Below are 21209 nucleotides of genomic sequence, written 5' to 3'. Positions count from 1 at the left end.
TTTCTCAGCTCTACCCATACAGATCCCACATCGTCAGAGCTAATATCTTTCCTCACAATTGCGCTAATTTCCTCTTTAACCAGCAATGCAACTCCACCGCATTTTGCTCTTTGTCTGAGCTTCCTAAATACTGAATACTCCTGGATGTTCATTTCCCATTCCTGGTCACCTTGCAGCCATGTTTCCGTAATCCCAACTATATCATAGCCGTTTACATCCATTTGCGCGATTAATTCATCCACTTCATTGCGAATGCTCCATGCGTTAAGGCACAAAGCCTTAAGGCTTGTCTTTTTAACATTACTTGTCCCCTTCCCACTATTTTTCACTGTGGCCCTGTTTGATTCTGGCCTTTGATTTCTCTGCCTATCATTTTTCTTATTCCCCTTACTGTCTTTTGTTCTTGTCTTTGATCCCCTCTCCTCTGACTCCTTGCAAAGGTTCCCATCCCCCTGCCTTTTTAGTTTAAACCCTCTCCAACCACTCTCGCAAATACTCCCCCTAGGACATTAGTCCCGGTCCTGCCCAGGTGTAACCCGTCCACTTTGTACTGGTCCCACCTGCCCCAGAACCGGTCCCAATGTCCCAGGAATCTAAAACCCTCCCCCTCACACCATCTCTTCAGCCATATATTCATCCGATATATCCTGCTATTTCTACTCTGACTAGCACGTGGCACTGGTAATAATCCTGAGATTACTATCTTTGAGGTCCTACTTTTCAACTTACTTCCTAACTCCCTATATTCTGCTTTTAGGACCTCATGCTTTTTTTTTACCTATGTCGTTTGTCCCAATGTGTACCACGACCACTGGCTCTTCACTCTCCCCCTTCAGAATGTCCTGTAACCGCTCTGAGACATCCTTGACCCTAGCACCAAGGAGGCAACATACCATCCTGGAGTCTCTTTTGCGGCTACAGAAATGCCTATCTATTCCCCTTACAATTGAATCCCCTATAACTATAGCATTCCCACACATTTTACTCCTCCCCTGTGCAGCAGAGCCAACCGTGGTGCAACAAATTGGGCTCTTGCTGCTTTCCCCTGAGAGGCCATTCCCCCCCAACAGTATCCAAAGCAGTATACCTGTTTTGCAGAGGAATAGCCACAGGAGATTCCTGAACTGCCTACCTAGTCCTCTTGCTTTGCCTGGTGGTCACCCATTCCCTTCCTGCCTGTGGAGTCTGAGCATGCGGTGTGACTACCTCTCTATACGTGCTAACCACGATACTCTCCACCTCGGGGATGCGCCACAGTGTCCTCAGCCGCCGCTCCAGCTCTGAAACCCGGGCTTTCAGGAGCTGCAGCTGGAGACACTTCCTGCACACATACCGGTCCCGGGCGCTGGAAATGTCCCTGGCGTCCAACATGGAGCACGAGGAGCACACCACTGCTTTGAGCTCTCCTGCCATGACTTAACCCTTTAAATTGAACTTTTTTGAAGATCTTAATATCAAATAATATCAATTACTCTAGGGCCCTTCTTCCCTGGTCCTTATTACTACAGAACTCCCTAAAGAAAACACTACTCACTATATATGAAATAATCTGTAAACCTTTCTTACCTTAGATACTTACCCAGCTATTTAGAGCTATTCCCTAACAGCAGTGACTCACCAACCAATCACCTTGCAGCTTTCCTGTGACGTCACTGTAGGCTTTTTTTTTCTTTTTTCTTTCAAAAGTCCGGCGCATTGGAAGAGGTACGACTGCTCTCTGCTCCTGAAGGTAAGTGAAGGCCCCAAGCCTCGCGTTGGATTTGTCTGCTCCAGGTTCTGGTTGTTTCCACACAGGTCCAAATTCTCTCCGCTCCTGAAGATAAGTGAAGGCCCCGAGCCTCGCGGATTTATCCGCTCCCCGTTCCAGAATTGGAAACAATTCCCATTCCTCCAGCCTGGGCAGTCTGCTGCGAGGAGGCAACTTCACCATCATTGAAGTTAAAAAGGTAGTGGGCGGTTGCCTCCTCATAGCAGACATAATATACAAAGATGCTCCGCTCCGATTAATCAATGATAACACCCCGGTTCAAAAGAATGAGTGGCCAGCTGTCCCAGATCCCACTGCTGCTGGTGACGTCCAGGCCGGTCATTCTAAGCGGTGGCTTCAACTGTATCTTCAACGCAGCTGGACAGTCCAGGAGGGCCCACAGCAAACTGGATGCTACGTTCAGACTCCTGACGGAAGTGGTAAACGACGCCAAGCTGTGCGATGTCTTCAGCAACCCTGCAGATGGAGCACCGCATAGATACACCTGGTTGAGGCCAGACTGGTGTGTCCATTCCAGGATAGACTTCCTGTTTGTATCAAGAGCACTCATGGTCAGATCCTCTGACATCTTCTCTGACCACTGCCTCCTACTGGCCATCTGTCACTTACAGGAAGAGCAGAGGATGGGAGGACATGGAGGCTGAATGTGAAACTGTGATGTTGACCCCAGAAAACATCGAGGAACTCAAAAGAGATTTCAAAGATTGGAGAACCATGAAACCTCTCTTTGAGTCCACAATGCACTGGTGGGAAGGTGAACATCAAGAGGTCCTTCAAACTGAAAGGTGTTCAGAAAGCGAGAGAGAGACAGAGAGAATATCCTGACTCCAGAAAAGCATGCAGAATCTGCTCCTGCTGCAGTCAATAAGGGTGGATGTCAGAGAGGATCTCCAAGAGATGAAGAGCCAACAGACCTCGTTCTTTGCTGCAGAGGCCTCCAAGATCATCTTCTGGTCCAGAGTCTACCCTGTGGAGCAGGATGAGACATGCTCACATTTCTTCTTGCAAAAGGTACACAGAGAAAGCTCTGTGATTAGCAGCCTGAAGGAAGAAGACAGCTTGGTAACAACATCGCAGCCTGACATACGAAGGATCAGCAAATCCTTTTATGCCAGGCTGTATGACATGAAACCCACAGACAGCATGGATACCAGTCCTTCCTGTCCTCTGTCACAGAGGTTTTGGATGACAATACGCAGGAGAGTCTGGGCCAACTGCTAACTCTGGACGAGCTGACAAAGGCTGTCAGATCCTTTGAGGCGGGCAAAACTCCAGGAAGCAACGGCTTACCACACGAGTTGTATTCGACTCTGTGGGACTGGATCGGCCCAGACCTGCTGGAAGTGTACACGAGTATGCATCTGGCTGGCAGAATGCCAAAATCTGTGAGGAAAGACATCATCATCCTCATCTACAAGCGGAACGGGGAGAGGGAGGAAATCAGAAATAGGCAGCCCATCTCACTGCTGAACATGGACTACAAAATTCTGTCCAAGGTCAATGCCAATCGGGTCAAGTCTGCTCTGGAGTTAATGATTCACCCCGATCAGACCTGTACTGTACCCGGCAGGAAGATCGCTGATAGCCTTGTGCCACACAGGGATATGATCATCTACGTGCAGGACAGGAAGGTGGATACCTGCCTCATCAGCTTGGACCAGGTGAAGGCCTTTGACAGAATATTGCATACCTGCATAATGTGTGAGGCTGCATCAAACTGTGCATAGGTCCCCAGTACGCAAACACCAAGTGTCACTACATGCTGAGGTTCTATCTGTCTCCGGTGTTGTGAAGGATGGGTCTGACCACGTTCCCGTGAAATGTTCCATTTAGTTGGAGCGTGCCGTACCACCTGTCCAGAAAAATACCTTTGACCACAAGTCCATGAGGCGCTGGTCCATACATAAGGTCCGTGAGGCCCTGCGGGAAAAGGAGATGGTGGACTTTGTCGATGGTTCCCCAAGCAGACTGTTAAACTCATTTGGTAGAATGCCTCATCGCCAGAACTTTCAAACAAGCACCAAGACACCTCCTCAGGATAGCCTGTAGCCATGACTCCGGTTCGATGATCACTGTGGCTCTGGGAGTGGGGGATGATTTAAAGGACACTTTGATTAACCCATGGCCAGTTGCCATGAAGCCACCTCCAGAAAGCTGGTGAGCTCCCACGCAGCGGGGTGGGAGGGTGAGGGGCGGCTGCTCCGACAGGGGGCAGATCCCATCTCCATCAGATATAACCTCTAATTGGGCCCTTACGTGGCCTAAGTGACTGCCTGCCTTGTTGGAGCAGGCCGCTGACTTTCTTCCCTGCCTGCCCTTGGGAAAGGCCTCTAGGGGCAGAATTGGGTCAGGGAGCTGTCCTGACAAGTCCCCTGCTATTTTCCTGACCTCCCCCAACCCACCTCTAATCCCATCTCTGCAGCCTAGAAATATTCAGCCCAGAATGTGCAAGTATCAGTCCCACTCCAGAGATATCAGTTCATAATTCAGGCTGGCTGATACACCCAGCGCAGTCCTGAGGCTTAGCTGTATTGTAGGAGGTGCCACCTTTTGGATGAGATGTCAGATATTTTAGGTGGTGCAAGAGATCCCATGGCAGTATAGCAAGGATCAAGGGAGTTCTCCCAAGTGTCCTGGCCAACATTTATCCCTCAACCAGCAAAACAGATTACCTGGTTGTAAGAACATTGTTGTGAGGAAGATCTTGCTGGGTGAAAATTCGCTTCAACATTTCCTACAGTACAACAATCAGTACACTTCAAAAGCATTTAAATGGCTGTAAAGTGATTTAAAATATACTGACATTGTGAAAGGCGCTATATAAATGCAAGTTCTTTCTCTCCTTCATGGTAGGATGGTACGAAGTAGCATTAAACATCAAAATTCTAGTAAGCCATGCAAGTTTAGCTAGTTACAGTACCCTACGCATACTTGTATGGGTGAGGGTCCCTAAAATCTGGCTTTACAAACCTGCGATTACTCTCTCTGGATTTGGGTAGGTGGCACCTGTCCCGATTGGAAGAGAGTGTGCACTCCATATTGGTCAAACAAAAACTCCAGATTAGCTTGACTTGGAGATTTTTAAATATGGCGATGGACTTCCACACATTAAACACCCAGCTGACCGAAAGAAAAAGTTTGCCAACAGATCTGCCATGATGTAAGGCAATGGCTCAGGTACCCTGGGCATCTGTCAGTGCCCCCACCTTCGCCATGAGTTGATATAATCACAGCAACTTTATCAAGTTTCAGTCAGCAGTTTATCGAAAGAATGTTGTTATTAGGTACATTCTAATAGGGTTTCAATTTTATTTCTGCGCGACCATCACTATGTTCCCTCTTATCCACTTCCAGGTGTATTGGTGTTGTCCTGGTATCCTTCTGGGCTAGAAGATGACAACAGCGAGCAGGTTGATGACCTGGTACCTGCCATACTGGATGCTGCGGACAGATACAGTTTAAAGGTAATATTATGGGCTGCCAGCAATCTATTAAACACATATCCACTATTCAGCAGCACACATTTATTGTGTCTGAGTTGGAGCATTATTTTCTCTCTCTTTGTCTCTTTTCTTTCTCTCTCAGAAAAGCCTGAGGAATAAAGTGAAGTTCAGAGGTTTAAAGAGAAATTAGAAAGGTTCGATGGGAATATGAAAATAGGCTAGCAGATAATAGATATGCCAATTATGCAGCAGGGTAGTTAATGTAACACCTCTGTTCACGAAGGGAGTAAACAACAAACCAGACAACTTTAACATCAGTGACCGGGAAACTCTTAGAATCCATAACTCAAGGGTAGATTAGTAAGCAGTTAAAAATACATAAGTTAATCAAAGACAGCCTGCATAGAATTGTTTAAAGGCAAGTTGTGTTTGACAAATGTAATGGAGGGTTTTTGTTTTGAACAAGTGACCAATTGGATAGATAAAGGGAATTGCTTCAGATACGCTCCACATGGTTCCTCACAAAGATTCAGGTGGATGGTATAAGTGGAAATGTAGAAGCGTGGCTAGCAAGTTGGATGATGGACAGGAAACAAAAGGTTAAGGTAAGTGGCTGTTGATCAGCTCAAAGAAAGGTTGGAAGTGGTGCAACCCAGGGGACAGTGCTGGATCCATTTGGTTGTTGGTATATAGAGATGATTTGGATGGGCAGAGGGACCATGATATCAAATACACTAATGACACAAAATTAAAGAGGTTGACAAACAGTGAGGCAGATTATGAAAGACACAGTAGGAGAATGAGCACATGTAACTTAATATGGAGCGATGGGAGTTAATACATTTTGGGAGGGACTACAAGGAATTGGCGAATACACTCAATGGGAAGACTGCAAAGAATATGAGGCATATATAAAAGCAAAATACTGCGGATGCTGGAAATCTGAAACAAAAACAAGAAATGCTGGAATCACTCAGCAGGTCTGGCAGCATCTGTGGAAAGAGAAGTAGAGTTAACGTTTCGGGTCAGTGACCCTTCTTCAGAAGAATATGAGGCACCCAGTGGCTGAAAATATATAATTCTCTGAAAGTGTAGATACAAGTAGTTAAAGTTAACAGTATTCTAATTTTATAAATTGGGGCATAGAGTACGAGAGCAAAGAGATAGTGATCAATTTGATAAAGGCACAATTGGAGTACTTTGTATGGTTTTGGATATCCATTATAGAAAGGATATTAAAGCCATAGAGAGCATATGGCAAAATTAACTGGCATAATGCCAGAGATGGGAAACTATAAGTATTAGGAGAGACTTGAGATACTGTGACGGTTTTACCTGGAACAGAGAAGGCTAAGAAGAAATTTAATCGAGATTTTATTTTAAATTATGAAGAGCTTTTGGATGAATGAAGAAGGAAAGACCATTTTCTCTGGTTGCGCAGTCAGTGATGAAGAATAATCAATTTAAAATTGTCATAAATAAAACAAGAAGAAAGATGAGAAGAAATTCCTGTACAGAGTTGTGGCAGCATAGTATGTTTCACCACAGGGAGTAGCTCAGTCAGAAACTACGGCATCCTTTCAGGGTAAAATGGATAATGCTTGAAGCTGAGGAAGATACAGGGCAATAGAGAGAGAGGAGCACACTCGGGTTAGCTTTGGATTGCTCCAGCAAAATGCTAGCACAGCCTCCTTCTGTACTGAAATAAAATGGAAAATGCTTGAATTAGCAGGTCTGGCAGCATCCGTGGTGAGAGAATCAGAGTTAATATTTAAGGTCAATGTCCTTTCATCAGAACTGGGAAAAGTTAGAAATGTAATAGGTTTTAAGCAAATGAAAGGGGGGAGGTGGGAAAAAGAACAAAAGAGAAGGTCTGTGATAAAGAGGAAGGCAAGAGAGATTAAATGACAAAAGAGTTAGTGGTGCAAGCCCAAAGGGAATAGTAATGGGACAAGAAAAAATGCAAAAGATATGTTTAGAGGAGGTGTGAATTGCAGAATTATGAACAGCTGCCATCCAAAAGCAAAAAAAAGAGAAAACAAAGCCTGCAAAGGAAAAGGAAATTAAAATGAGGGCAGAGGTTATGTGTTGAGTCCAGAAGGCTGTAACATGCTGAATTGAAAGATCCGGTGCTGTTGCTCAATCTTACGTTGAGCTTCATTGGAACACTGCAGGAGGCCTAGGATAGAGAGGTAAGCGTGAGAGAAAGGTAGAGAATTAAAGTAACAGGCGACCAGAAGCTTGGGGTCATGGTTGCAGGCTGAACGGAGGTGTTCTGCAAAGCAGTCACCCAATCTGTGTTTGTTGTTCCCCGTGTAGAGCAGACCGCACCATGAGCAGCGAATACAGTATACTAAGTTGAAAGAAGCGCAAGTAAATTCTTGTTTCACCTGGAAGGAGGGTTTGGAACTTTGGACAGTGGGAAGGGAGGAGGGAGGGCAGAGTGATTTACTTGTACTTCTTTCAATCTACTCTACTGTATTCTCTGCTCAAGATGAAGTCTCCTCTACACCGGGAAGACCAAATGCAGATTGGATGACTGTTTTGCGGAAAACCTCCATTCAGTTTGCAAACATGAACCCGAGCTTCCTGTCACCTATCATTTTAATTCTCCATCTCATTCCCACTCTGACCTCCCTATCCTCGGCCTCCTGTAGTGTTCCAATGCAATTCAACATAAGCTCAAGCAACAGTACCTCATCTTTCGATTAAGCACTTCATAGCCTTCTAGATTCAACACTAAGTTCAACAATGTCAGATCGTAACCTCTGCCCTCATTTTATTTCCATTTCCTTCGCAGGTTTTTATTTTTCTCTCTTTATTTTGTTTTCGTACGGCAGCTGTACATGATTCTGCCATTCACACCTACTCTAGACACATCTTTTGTTTCTTTACTTGTCTCATTACCACTCCCTTTGGCCTTGTACCACCTACTCTTTTGTCATTTAATCTTTCCTGCCCTCCACACTATCACAGACCTTAGATTTTGTTTTTTTTTTCCACCCTCCCCCCGTCACTTGCTTAAACCTAATTCATTTCTAACTTTTCCCTGTTTTGATGACAGGTCATCACAAATGCTGTCTGACCTGGTAAGTATTTCCAGCATGTTCGATTTTTATTTCAGATTACTGGCATCCGTAGTATTTTGCTTTTGTATTAATGCTCCTTCTGTACTGTATAATTCTATACATCCTACTCCTTCTTCCTTTCTCCCATGAGCACTTCCTATCTACTTTCCTCTATTTTGTTTTGTATCTGTTAGCTCGCTTGCTCTCACTACATTCTCATTTGCTCTTCCTAACCTACTCTCAGTGTGATCACTTTCCTCCATGTCCATCCTTGTCTCTCTCTCTCTTTCTCATACAATACCATTTAAGTCAATAAATCAAGATGTTTTCTTTAGGCTGATCAAATTGAATCACTGATATTTTGTTTTAGTATGGAAATGAGGTGGACTGTATCCATGGTTACCATATTATGCAAATACACCTTCACTACTGTTTACTGTTGGTTATACTCCAATGATAAAAGATTCATGAATTGAAGAGGGTGCAATGATGAGTAATCAGAATGGTTCCCAAGTGTAAAGGGCATGAGCAGTGAGGAAAATGAAAAATTGTGAAAGATAAATTTCAGACAATTATTAGGAAGAACCTCTTCAAAGAATTATGAATATTTTCAATAATCGGCAGGCACATAATAAAGACAAAGACATCTGGAGCATTCAAAAGGCAATTGGATACAGGGTTTGGGTAAAAGAGACATCAATGTGATGAATGGCCTTTGCTCGTGGGAACATGGGAACAGAGTAGGCCATTCAGTCTCTCGAGCCTGTTATATTATTGAATAGGATCGTGGCTGATCTGTGTATTCATTCCATTTACCCACCTTTACTCCATATCCCTAACCTAATCCCTTATCTCAATTTTAACATTTTCAATTGGCCCACACCCTCAACTGACTTTTCAGAGCAAGAATTGCAGATTCCCACTACCCTTCATGTCTAGCATTGCTTCCTGACATCACCCCGAATAGCCAGCTCTATCTTTGTATTTAAGTTTTGTTCACACAAGAGATATTTTTGAAAAGATTGTAAAACACAAAAGGGTAGAGGTTCTGCCCGCATATGCAAGTAATTTCAGCACAATCCGGGCAAAATCAACTGAAACAACACAAAAGATCAGGTAATTTCAAACGTGAGCAAGTTACGGCAAAAAAAACACTTATGTTCGTGTTTTCCACAATTTTTTATGCCAGTTTAAGATGCAATTCGCCAGATCAGGTCCCACCCACAAATCTGGCCACATTCCCAGGTGAAAATTCCAAGATTTCACCAATTGCATTGGTTCAGGAAGGCTCTTCAAATTGCGTTCATTTTCTTAAGTGCACAGGTACTACTAGGCACATTTTAACAGTTTTAGCATATCAAAACCTATTTACTGAGCAACTGACTAGTGTACACCAATGAAAATATTAAATGATTAAAGTACATCTTTTTAAAGTCATATTCACATGATTTTATATCAGATTACTCACAGTTGGAGGACTGGACACCCTTATTAAAAATGCATCTATTTGGTGATAAACCCATTTTCCGCTGTAGTAATAAAACTCATCAGTTTATCGCTCTTCAGTATATCAAAGGATACTTGTCAATGAAAAGAAATGATTATGTTATATTACACTGCCCAATTGTGGTTGTTATTTGAAAATTTTACATTTGTGATTATGCAAATTAATTTTATTGGAAAATTGAACTGTTATCTAAGCAGAGCAATATTGGATGCAATTTGCCGATTGCACCCTAAATGTAAACTTTACCCCAAAACAATCTTTATTTGTACATTGTAATCATGTCAGGGATGATTCTGTGATGCAATGGTCCCAATAGGGAGTGGTGCCGAGAGGGAGGTGAATCTGCAGAAATCGTGGGCACGCAGAATGTAAATTTCTGACTCCTTAGCAGGTGCTGGATCACGAGATAACCTCTATAGGGAATATATTTTTGTTTCATTTAATTTGTAGAAACTGCAGAATTTGTGGCCTGTAGTAATATTGATGGGTCTAATAATGGATATAGTAACATGGGGTTGGACTGGCCATTGCTGGTGCTTCAAATTCATGGAATCTTACAGCACCAAAGGAGGCCATTCAACCTATTGTGTCTGTGCTGGCTCTTTGGAAGAGCTGTCCAATTAGTCCCACTCAACCTGCTTTTTCCCCATTGCCCTAAATTTTTTGACTTCGAGAATATATCCAGTTTCTTTTGAAAGTTACTATCAAATCTGTTTCCACCGCCCTTTCAAGTACTGCATTCCAGATCATAACAACTTGCTGCATGAAAAAAGAACATTCCCTTCATCTCCGTTTTGAATTTTTTGCCAATTATCTTAAATCTGTATTCTCTGGCTACCAACACTCCTGCCAATTGTTACATCACAGGCTGAAAGAATCGCACTTGAAGTCACAGATTTAACTTTAACAAAGATTTAACAAGCTTTTAATGGAGGCTCCTTCTTACTGCTGCTACATGTGCTATTTGACTTACAACAACCCCCCAGGTCAGGTGACTCCCCTTAGTACAATATGTAAAGCTATATTTATGAATGCCCAAAAAATCTGACTAGTTCTTGAGACCTTTCGATCTTCTTGCACTTCTGATGTCTACTGCTATTGATATGAAAGTCCAAAATAGTATTCAGTCGTTCTTGGGAACTTCTGACTTTCTGGCACAAATCTCTGCCCTGTTGAGTTCACAAATCTCTGCCATGGGCAACTGCTTCTATGAATGCCAATAAATGTTTAATGTCATTCTTCAGAAGTTTTGACTTTCTTACCAAAAGTGCTTAATGCAAAAGGTTGAAACCTTTTCTCATATGTACAACTATATCTATCGACAGTTGATTGGGAACTTCTGATTCTCCAGCTTACAATGATTATCTCACGGAGAAAAAATCTCTCCTGTTATGTAAAGCTATATTAATGAATGCCCAAAAAATCTGACCAGTTCTTGAGACCTTTTGATCTTCTTGCACTTCTGGTATCTACTGCTATTTATATGAAAGTCCAAAATTTTGCAAACAAACTTAACAAATCATTATTTTCCTAACTCACTGAGTAAATGAATTTCTTCAATTACGTTTGTTTTCAAGGGCAGCGTTCGGCGTACATAATCACAACACAAAATTTTACATCTAGGCACATGCTTTGTGTTAAGATTTGCTGCTTTGCAACTTCAAATCACATTGTTTTAAATCACCAATTGTTGCTCCACACGGATTTCTAATTTCATGCTCTGTCAATAGATCACACACAAAATCTTCATACTGCTTTGGTGGTCTCCCCTCTTGCCATGGTCTGCCTGTTGTCTCTGGAATTCCAGTCACCGCATCAGGATTAGGAAATGTTGTCAGCCCCTCTGGGATCAATGTTTTTCCCTCTGGATGGCAAACTGTCTGCCTGCCAACAGCATCACTGGCTTGGACTTGTTGATTGCTGGATGTCAGCTTTGCCTCAGCTCCTACATCTGGTTCATCTGCTGCTGTATCTTTATCACCATGATACGCTTTGACACATGAAGATTGTCTGTCATACCGTACTCCTTCTGGCAACTACACGGTCACACTGTTTCCCTTCTTGGCAATGACAGTGTACGGCTTGGTGTAATATGCTGTATCCATCTTACTCGGACTCTCCCATCTCAGCAATACTTCATCACTTGGTATCACGTCAGACTGTCTCGCCGTCCTTCTGTGGTCTGCATAAAACTTTGCAGCACCCTTTTTCTCAGCATCATGATCTCGAACCTCCTGATCAACTCTAATGTCCCTCAGCTCTGGCATCTTGATACGTATTTTGCGTCCAAATAACAACTCAGCTGGGCTCTTTCCTGTCATAGTATGTATAGTTGCTCTATACATGGCCACATGTGATGACAATAACTCCTTCCAGTCTTTACCCTCAGCCAGAGCATTCCTCATCCGTTTCTCTAAGTATTGGTTTTGTCGTTCCACTTCCCAATTTGCCTATGGCCATTTAGAGGTTACTCTCTGCTGGTGAATACTGTGACTTACATGTAATCTGCAAAGGTCTGGGAAATGAATTGTGGTCCATTGTCAGAATTCAAAGTGACTGGTAGACCATGCCTTGCAAATATTCCACTCAATAGCAAATAGTGTTTTCTCTGCTGTGTAGACTTTGGTACCACATATTGATAGTTACAGCTGCAATAGTCAATCACCACTGGTATGGACTCCTGATGGAAGTGGGCCTAAGAAGTCAACTGCTAAATCCTCCCATGGTCGAGAGCCAGTAACAGTGTGCTGTGTACTGGTTCTGGTGGATTGGGTCTGCTGACAAGTTGACATCCATGGCATATTTTGACAATGAACAAAGAGCAAAGAACAGTACAGCACAGGAACAGGCCATTCGGCCCTCCAAGCCTGCGCCGACCTTGATGCCTGTCTAAACTAAAACCTTCTGCACTTCCGGGGCCCATATCCCTCTATTCCCATCCTATTCATGTATTTGTCAAGATGCCTCTTAAACGTCGCTATTGTACCTGCTTCTACCACCTCCCCGGGCAGCACGTTCCAGGCACTCACCACCCTCTGTGTAAAGAACTTGCCTCGCACATCCCCTTTAAACTTTGCCCCTCTCACCTTAAACCTATGTCCCCCAGTAACTGACTCTTCCACCCTGGGAAAAAGCTTCTGACTATCCACTCTGTCCATGCCATTCATAACTTTGTAAACCTCTATCATGTCGCCCCTCCACCTCCGTCGTTCCAGTGAAAACAATCCAAGTTTATCCAACCTCTCCTCAAAGCTAATGCCCTCCAGACCAGGCTACATCCTGGTAAACCTCTTCTGTACCCTTTCCAAAGCCTCCACGTCCTTCTGGTAATGTGAAGACCAGAATTGCACGCAATATTCTAAGTGTGGCCGAACGAAAGTTCTGCACAGCTGCAGCATGACTTGCCAATTTTTATACTCTATGCCCCGACCAATGAAGGCAAGCATGCCATATGCCTTCTTGACTACCTTATCCACCTGCGTTGCCACTTTCAGTGACCTGTGGACCTGTACGCCCAGATCTCTCTGCCTGTCAATACTCCTAAGGGTTCTGCCATTTACTGTATCCTTCCCACCTGTATTAGATCTTCCAAAATGCATTACCTCACATTTGTCCAGATTAAATTCCATCTGCCATTTCTCTGCCCAAGTCTCCAACCGATATATATCCTGCTGTATCCTCTGACAACCCTCATCACTATCCGCAACTCCACCAACCTTTGTGTCGTCCGCAAACTTACTAATCAGACCAGCTACATTTTCCTCCAAATCATTTATATATACTACAAACAGCAAAGGTCCCAGCACTTATCCCTGTGGAACACCACTAGTCACAGCCCTCCATTCAGAAAAGCACCCTTCCACTGCTACCCTCTGTCTTCTATGACTGAGCCAGTTCTGTATCCATCTTGCCAGCTCACCTCTGATCCCATGTGACTTCACCTTTTGTACCAGTCTGCCATGAGGGACCTTGTCAAAGGCTTTACTGAAGTCCATATAGACAACATCCACTGCCCTTCCTTCATCAATCATCTTCGTCACTTCCTCAAAAAACTCAATCAAGTTAGTGAGACATGACCTCCCCTTCACAAAACCATGCTGCCTCTCGCTAATAAGTTCATTTGTTTCCAAATGGGAGTAAATCCTGTCCCAAAGAATCCTCTCTAATAATTTCTGTACCACTGATGTAAGGCTCACCGGCATATAATTTCCTGGATTATCCTCGCTACCCTTCTTAAACAAAGGAACAACATTGGCTATTCTCCAGTCCTCTGGGACCTCACCTGTAGCCAATGAGGATGCAAAGATTTCTGTCAAGGCCTCAGCAATTTCTTCCCTTGCCTCCCTCAGTATTCTGGGGTATTCAGTATTCAGGCCCTGGGGACTTATCTACCTTAATGCTTTGCAAGACACCCAACATCTCCTCCTTTTTTGATAACGACATGACCCAGGCTATCTACACTCCCTTTCCTAGACTCATCATCCACCAAGTCCTTCTCTTTGGTGAATACTGATGCAAAGTACTCATGTAGTACCTCGCCCATTTCCTCTGGCTCCACACATAGATTCCCATCTCTGTCCTTGAGTGGGCCAACCCTTTCCCTGGTTACCCTCTTGCTCTTTATATACTTTTAAAAAGCCTTGGGATTCTCCTTAATCCTGTTTGGCAATGACTTTTCATGACCCCTTTTAGCCCTCCTGACTCCTTGCTTAAGTTTCTTCCTACTGTCTTTACATTCCTCAAGGGCTTTGTCTGTTCCCAGCCTTCTAGCCCTTACGAATGCTTCCTTTTTGACTAGGCTCACAATATCGCTCATTATCCAAGGTTCCCGAAACTTGCCAAACTTATCCTTCTTCCTCACAGGAACATGCCGGTCCTGGATTCTAATCAACTGACGATGGAAAGACTCCCACATGTCAGATGTTGATTTACCCTCAAACAGCTGCCCCCTATCTAAATTCTTCAGTTCCTGCCTAATATTGTTATAATTAGCCTTCCCCCAATTTAGCACCTTCACCCGAGGACTACTCTTATCCTTATCCACAAGTACCTTAAAACTTATGGAATTATGGTCACTGTTCCCGAAATTCTCCCCTTCGAAACTTCGACCACCTGACCAGGCTCTTTCCCAATACTAGGTCCAGTACAGCCCCATCCCTAGTTGGACGATCTACATATTGTTTCAAGAAGCCCTCCTGGATGCTCCTTACAAATTCTGCCCCATCGAAGCCCCTAGCACTAAGTGAGTTCCAGTCAATATGGGGGAAGTTAAAATCACCCACCACTACAACCCTGTTACCTTTACATCGTTCCAAAATCTGTCCACATATCTGCTCCTCTACCTCCCGCTGGCTGTTGGGAGGCCTGTCGTAAACCCCCAACATCGTGACTGCGCCCTTCCTATTCCTGAGCTCCACCCATATTGCCTCGCTGCATGATCCCTCTGAGGTGTCCTCCCGCAGTACAGCTGTGATATTCTCCTTAACCAGTAATGCAACTCCCCCACCCCTTTTACATCCCCCTCTATCCCGCCTGAAGCTTCTAAATCCTGGAACATTTAACTGCCAATCCTGTCCTTCCCTCAACCAAGTCTCTGTAATAGCAACAACATCATAGTTCCAATGACATGACATGTTCTGGCAGCTCACTGATGCTCAGTTTGGGTTCCGCCAGGGCTACTCAACTTCTGACCTCATTACAGCCTTGGTTCAACCATGGACAAAAGAGGTGAACTCCAGAGGTGAGGTGAGGTGAGGTGAGAGTGACTGCCCTTGACGTCAAGGCAGCATTTGACCGAGTATGGCATCTAGGAGCCCTAACAAAACGGGAATCAGGGGGAAAACTCTCCACTGGTTGGAGTCGCATCTAGCACAAATGAAAAATGGTGTGGCTGTTGGAGGTCAATCACCTCAGCCTCAGGACATCACTGCCAGAGTTCTTCAGGGTAGTGTCCTCGGCACAACCATCTTCAGCTGCTATATCAATCACCTTCCCTCCATCATAAGTTCAGAAGTGGAGATGTTTGCTGATGATTGCGCAATGTTCAGCACCATTCACAACTCTTCAGGTACTGAAGCCCCTGTATCCTGATGCAGCAAGACCTGGACAAACATTCAGGCCTGGGCTGATAAGTAGCAAATAACATTCGTGCCACACAAGTGACAGGCAATGACCATCTCCAACAAGAGAGAATCTAACCATTTCCCTTTGATGTTCAATGGCATTACCATCACTGAATCCCCAACTATCGAAATCCCGGGGGTTACCATTGATCAGAAACTGAACTGGATCAGCCATATAAATACTGTGGCTACAAGAGCAGGTCAGAGATTAGGAATTTTGCAGCAAGTAACTCAACTCCTGTCTTCCATCTACAAGGCACAAGTCTGATGGAATACTCTCCAAGTGCCTGGATGCGTGCAGCTCCAACAACACTCAAGAAGCTCAACACCATCCAGGACAAAGCAGCCCACTTGATTGGCACCCATTCACTCCCTTCACCACCGATGCACAGTGGCAGCGTGTTTACCATCTACAAGATACACTGCAGCAACTGCCCAAGGCTCCTTCGACAGTACCTTCCAAACCCATGGCCTCTACCACCAAGAAGGACAAGGGCAGCAGATGCATGGGAACACCACCACCTGCAAGTTCCCCTTCAAGCCACACACCATCTTGACTTGGAACTATATCGCCATTCCTTCATTGTCGCTGGGTCAAAATCCTGGAATTCCCTTCCTAACAGTACTGTTAGTGTACCTACATCCCAAGGACTGCAGCGGTTCAAGAAGGCAGTTCGCCACCACCTTCTCAAGGGCAATTAGGAATGGGCAATAAATGCTGGCCTAGCCTAGCCAGCGATGCCCACAGCCCATGAACGAATATAAAAAAAAACTGCTCAACATTTTTCTCTATCCCTGGCCACCATAATTTTGTTCATTAGTTTGGCTTAGTACCAACCCTCCCAAATGATGTTATGGTTCACCTACCTCTGCTATTATCTCTGTCTTGGCTTTGGCAGGATTGCTTCTGCTGCTTGTGAGTTTATGCCCCATGAACCTTAGCTCTGTCACACCCAGCAAGCACTTGGCTGTATTTACCTTAAGTCCTGCTGACTGTAATCTAGCCAATACTAATCTCACCCTCTCTTTATGTTCCTCTTTATGTTCCATGAATAATGATGTCATCAGAGATATTAGCTGTTCCTGGGATCCCTTGTATCACCTTATGGATTTCTTGTTGGCAAATCTCTGGTGCTGCATTGATGACAAATAACAATTTCTTGTATTGGTAAAGTCCACAAAAGTTGTCACCTTCCTTGAATCAGGATGAAGCTCCAGCTCCTGGTATCGCCATTTTAAGTCTTGTCTGGAGAATACCTTGGCTGTTGACAACTCCTGAAAGACTTCATCCACAGTGGGAATTGGGTGACGTTCTCTCACTACTGCTTCGTTCACCTGTCGCATGCCAACACAGAGTCTGATGTCACCATTTGGTTTAGGCACTACAACAACAGGGCTCGTCCATGGTGTTGGTTCTTCAACTGGCTCTATGATGCCTTGGTTGATCAATTGCTTGATCGTTGCCTCAGCTTTCCTTCTCAGACAAAAAGTTGTTCTGTGTGCAGGCTGCGCTACAGGCTTCACGTTCTCGTCAATGGTTAATCTCACTTAGCGGTTGTGTAACTTCCCAATTCCTTGAAATACTGGTCCAAACTTCTTTCGAAGCTCCAGATAAGATTTCACAGAATTCCCTTTCAATCCAGTGTGTCGCACTCACAAGGCTTGGGCAGTTTCTCTGTTTGGATGAGGCTCACCATCCTCTCACTGTGAATTCTGCCTCCACATTCCGATCTCCAGCTCTCACACTCACAGTGAAACATCCGACAGTTTGAAGTGGGGTTTTCGATGTGTAAAGATAAAGCTTTTTGACACATTTTCAAGATGTGCACTTGATTCTCTTTGTCTTCAGTTCCTCCCACAGTGCTCTGCTGATGACATTACTGTAACTGCCTGAATCTACAATAATACTCACTTCAACACCCCCAACAATCACTGGAAATTTCTCATGGTTGCTCCCATTGACAGAAAACATGTATTCACAATTGCTATTCATGTCCTCACTCTCTGTATCTTCTTCATCTCGTCTCACAGTTGAACTAATTCCATCTCTCTTTCCTTCACATGGTTTGCCAGGCTTCCCACTCTAGCTTTGCTTCTGAACTTCTTGGCAAAATGGTCTTTGCCTCCACATTTTCTACATATCTTTCACTTGGCAGGGCAGCAGGCATCTCTTCTGTAGTGCCCCAAGTTGCCACATCTGAAACACTCTCTCTCAGACTTTTGCTGTTTACATTTACACGTACCTGGATTCCATTGTGCCACTCGGTTAACCTCAGATTTTGTGGTGCTGATGGCAGAAGTGGGACTAAATTTCATGCTTTGAACTTGTCCATCCACTGCTTCCAATGCAGCCGCTATTTTCAAAGTGTCATCCAATGATAAGTCACCTCCTCTTTCCAGCAGCCGGAGCCTCAACATATCCAACTTGCAGAGTTGGACCACCTGATCCATTACCTGTTTGTTCAGATCAGCCACAACATAATTGCATCCATCTGATGCCTGCCTCAAACGAGTCACAAATTAGGCTATTGTTTCCTCCTCTTTCTGTCTCATCTGCTGGAATGTGGCATTTGGTGTCACCATATAATGGTCCTTCAGAACTTTCACTGCACATTCATAATCTGCCTTTTCTCCCGTGTCAGGCAACATCTTGAAAGTCTCCCTCACTGAAGCACTCATATTGAACAGCAATAAGACCCGTCGCTGTCCTTTCTGAACCTCCATCGCTCCGTTCAAAATCAAACCGCGACTGTCAGCATACACTTCGAACTCCTTCAACCAAGCTTTCCATTTCATGCTGATGATACTGGCTCACCTGTCAGATCAAACGGCTTAATCCCCCAGACTGCAGACATATCAGCTCCAGCAAATGCCATGGCACAATCCTAAATATCTCCGTATTTACCTCTGTATTTTTTTTTATCCTCGGTGCCAATGTTACATCTCGGGCTGAAAGAATCACACTTGAAGTCACAGATTTAACTTTAACAAAGATTTAATAAGCTTTTAATGGAGGCTCCTTCTTACTGCTGCTACATGTGCTATCAGACCTTACAACAACCTCCAGGTCAGGTGACTCCCCATAGTACAAAGTGTTCCTTTCAAGTACCGTATAGTATCTAACACTGAAGCCCACACATGCACACACAATCAACCATCATGACACCAATGGAAACAGTTTCTCCCTATCTACTTTAACAAAATCCTTCATAATTTTGAACACCTCTATTAAATCTTCCCTTAACCTTCTATGCTCTAAGGAGAGCAATCCCACCTACTCTGGTCTCTCCGCATCAAAGAATTTCCTCATATCTGGTACCATTCTGGTAAATCTCCTCAACATCCTCTCCAAGGCCTCAACATCCTTCCTAAAGTGTATTGCACAGAATTGGACATTTTTTGTATTACACATTACAATTACATATTCCTTTTGTAATTCAATGCTGTTGTCTTCCTCACTAACTCCTGAGAGGAATTATTGGTTTCTCTGCTTCTTGATATAATAGTGTCTTAGACTTAAGTAATTAGCTGAATGAACAAGAATAACTAAAACAGCATGACTGTTTGATTCCATTCATTGTGCACATGCTGCATAATCTCATTGTTTCTCTTGTCACCTAAAATATGTTTTCAATAAGTGGCTGATTCTGCTCAGGTTTATAAGCTGACTTTCTACAGTGGGCCGAAAAACAAGATTTCATTGTACAGCGAGCTAAAACTTTGCCCTTTCGCCTCAGGAACTAGGATCAGCGAAGGGAAATTGAAGGCAACATTGCTTGCAATACCCCATTAGTTAAAGGCTGCAAACCCGAAAATGTCCCATTTATTTCTACTCTATTTTCTGTCCATTAACCAATCCGCAATCCATATTAATATATTTCCTCTGATCCCATGAGTCCTAACTTTACGTAAAAACCTCTTGTGTGGCACCTCTTCGAATGCTTTTTGAAAGTCTAAATATGTTACATCCACTGGTTCCCCCTTATTCATCCTACTGGTTGCATCCTCAAAAAACTTGAACAGATTTTTCAAACATGATTTCTCTTTCATAAATCTGTAGTGACTCTGCTTCATCATATTATGATTTTCTAAGTACCCTGTTACTACATCCCGAATAATAGATTCAAGCATTTTGCCTGCTACCGATGTTAAGCTAACTGGGCTATCACTCTTCGTTTTCTTTCTTCCTTCTTTCTTAAATACTGGGGTTCTGTTTGCTACCTTGCGTCCACTATCGCTGCAGTTACCTCTTTTAAAACCCTAGGATGCAGGTCATCAGGTCGAGGGGATTTGTTGCCACTTAGTCCCATTAATTTCTCCGGTACTATTTTTCTTTACTTATACTGATTTCTTTAAGTTCCTCATTCTCGCTAGACCCTTGGTTCTCCATTATATCTGGATTTTCTTTGTGTCTTCTATCATGAAGACAGATACAATGTATTTGTTTAATGTCTCTGGCTTTTCCTTATTCCCCATTATAATTTCTCCAGTTTCTGTGTCTAAGGGATCCACATTTACTTTCACTAATCTCTTCCTATTTACGTAATAATGAAATGTTTACAAGCTGTTTTTATGTCACTTGCTAGTCTACTCTCATATTCTCTTTTCTCTTTCCTTATCAATTACTTAGTCCTCCTTTGTTGAATTCTAATATCTTTCCAATCCGCAAGCTTACTACTCTTTTAGGCAATATTATAAGTCTCTTTGATTTAATACTATAATTCCTCTTGTTTGCCATGGTTGGACCACTTTTGCTGTGGGGTTTTTGTGCCTTAAAGGAATGTATATTTGTTGCAAATTATGTATTAATTCTTTAAATGTTTGCCATTGCTTATCTATTATCATATCTTTTAATGTAGTTTCCTAATCCACCTTAGCCAACTTGCCCCTCATAGCTACTTAGTTTGCTTTGTTGAGATTTAAGACCCTAGTTTTGGACTTAACTAAATCCCTTTCAAACTCAATATAAAATTCTATTACACTATGGGTCACTCTTCCCGAGAGGCCCCTTTACTACAAGGTTATTAATTAACCCTTTCTCATTGCACAATACCAGATCCAAAATAGTCTGTCCCCTAGTTGATTCTTCAAAATACTTATCTCGAAAACTATCTTGTATGCATTCCATGAACTCAACCTCCAAACTATTACTGCAAATTTGGTTTGCCCAGACAATATAACTATAAAACCCTCATGATTACTGTATTACTCTTATTACATGTGTCTCTAATTTCCTGATGTATACTCTGTCCTACACTACAACTTCTGTTAGGGGGCCTGTAAACAACTCCCATCAATGTT

At 43.4% G+C, this 21209-nt stretch overlaps 1 protein-coding gene across 1 annotated transcript in view; it reads left to right on the top strand.

The window, feature by feature from the left end:
* The window catches only part of LOC137346940 (glycoprotein endo-alpha-1,2-mannosidase-like protein), a 97759-nt gene that overhangs the window by 35700 nt on the left and 40850 nt on the right, over positions 1 to 21209 (top strand). Inside the window, exon 2 of the mRNA XM_068010898.1 lies at positions 5123 to 5232. Within this exon, the coding sequence (XP_067866999.1) occupies positions 5123 to 5232 (110 nt within the window). The remainder of the gene's footprint in view (positions 1 to 5122; positions 5233 to 21209) is intronic.

The sequence above is a fragment of the Heterodontus francisci genome, chromosome 31 (genome assembly GCF_036365525.1).
Source record: "Heterodontus francisci isolate sHetFra1 chromosome 31, sHetFra1.hap1, whole genome shotgun sequence".
In the NCBI taxonomy this organism is placed as follows: Eukaryota; Metazoa; Chordata; class Chondrichthyes; order Heterodontiformes; family Heterodontidae; genus Heterodontus; species Heterodontus francisci.
The sequence above is the reverse complement of the archived record's forward strand: the minus strand, read 5'-3'. Positions and strand labels throughout refer to the sequence as shown.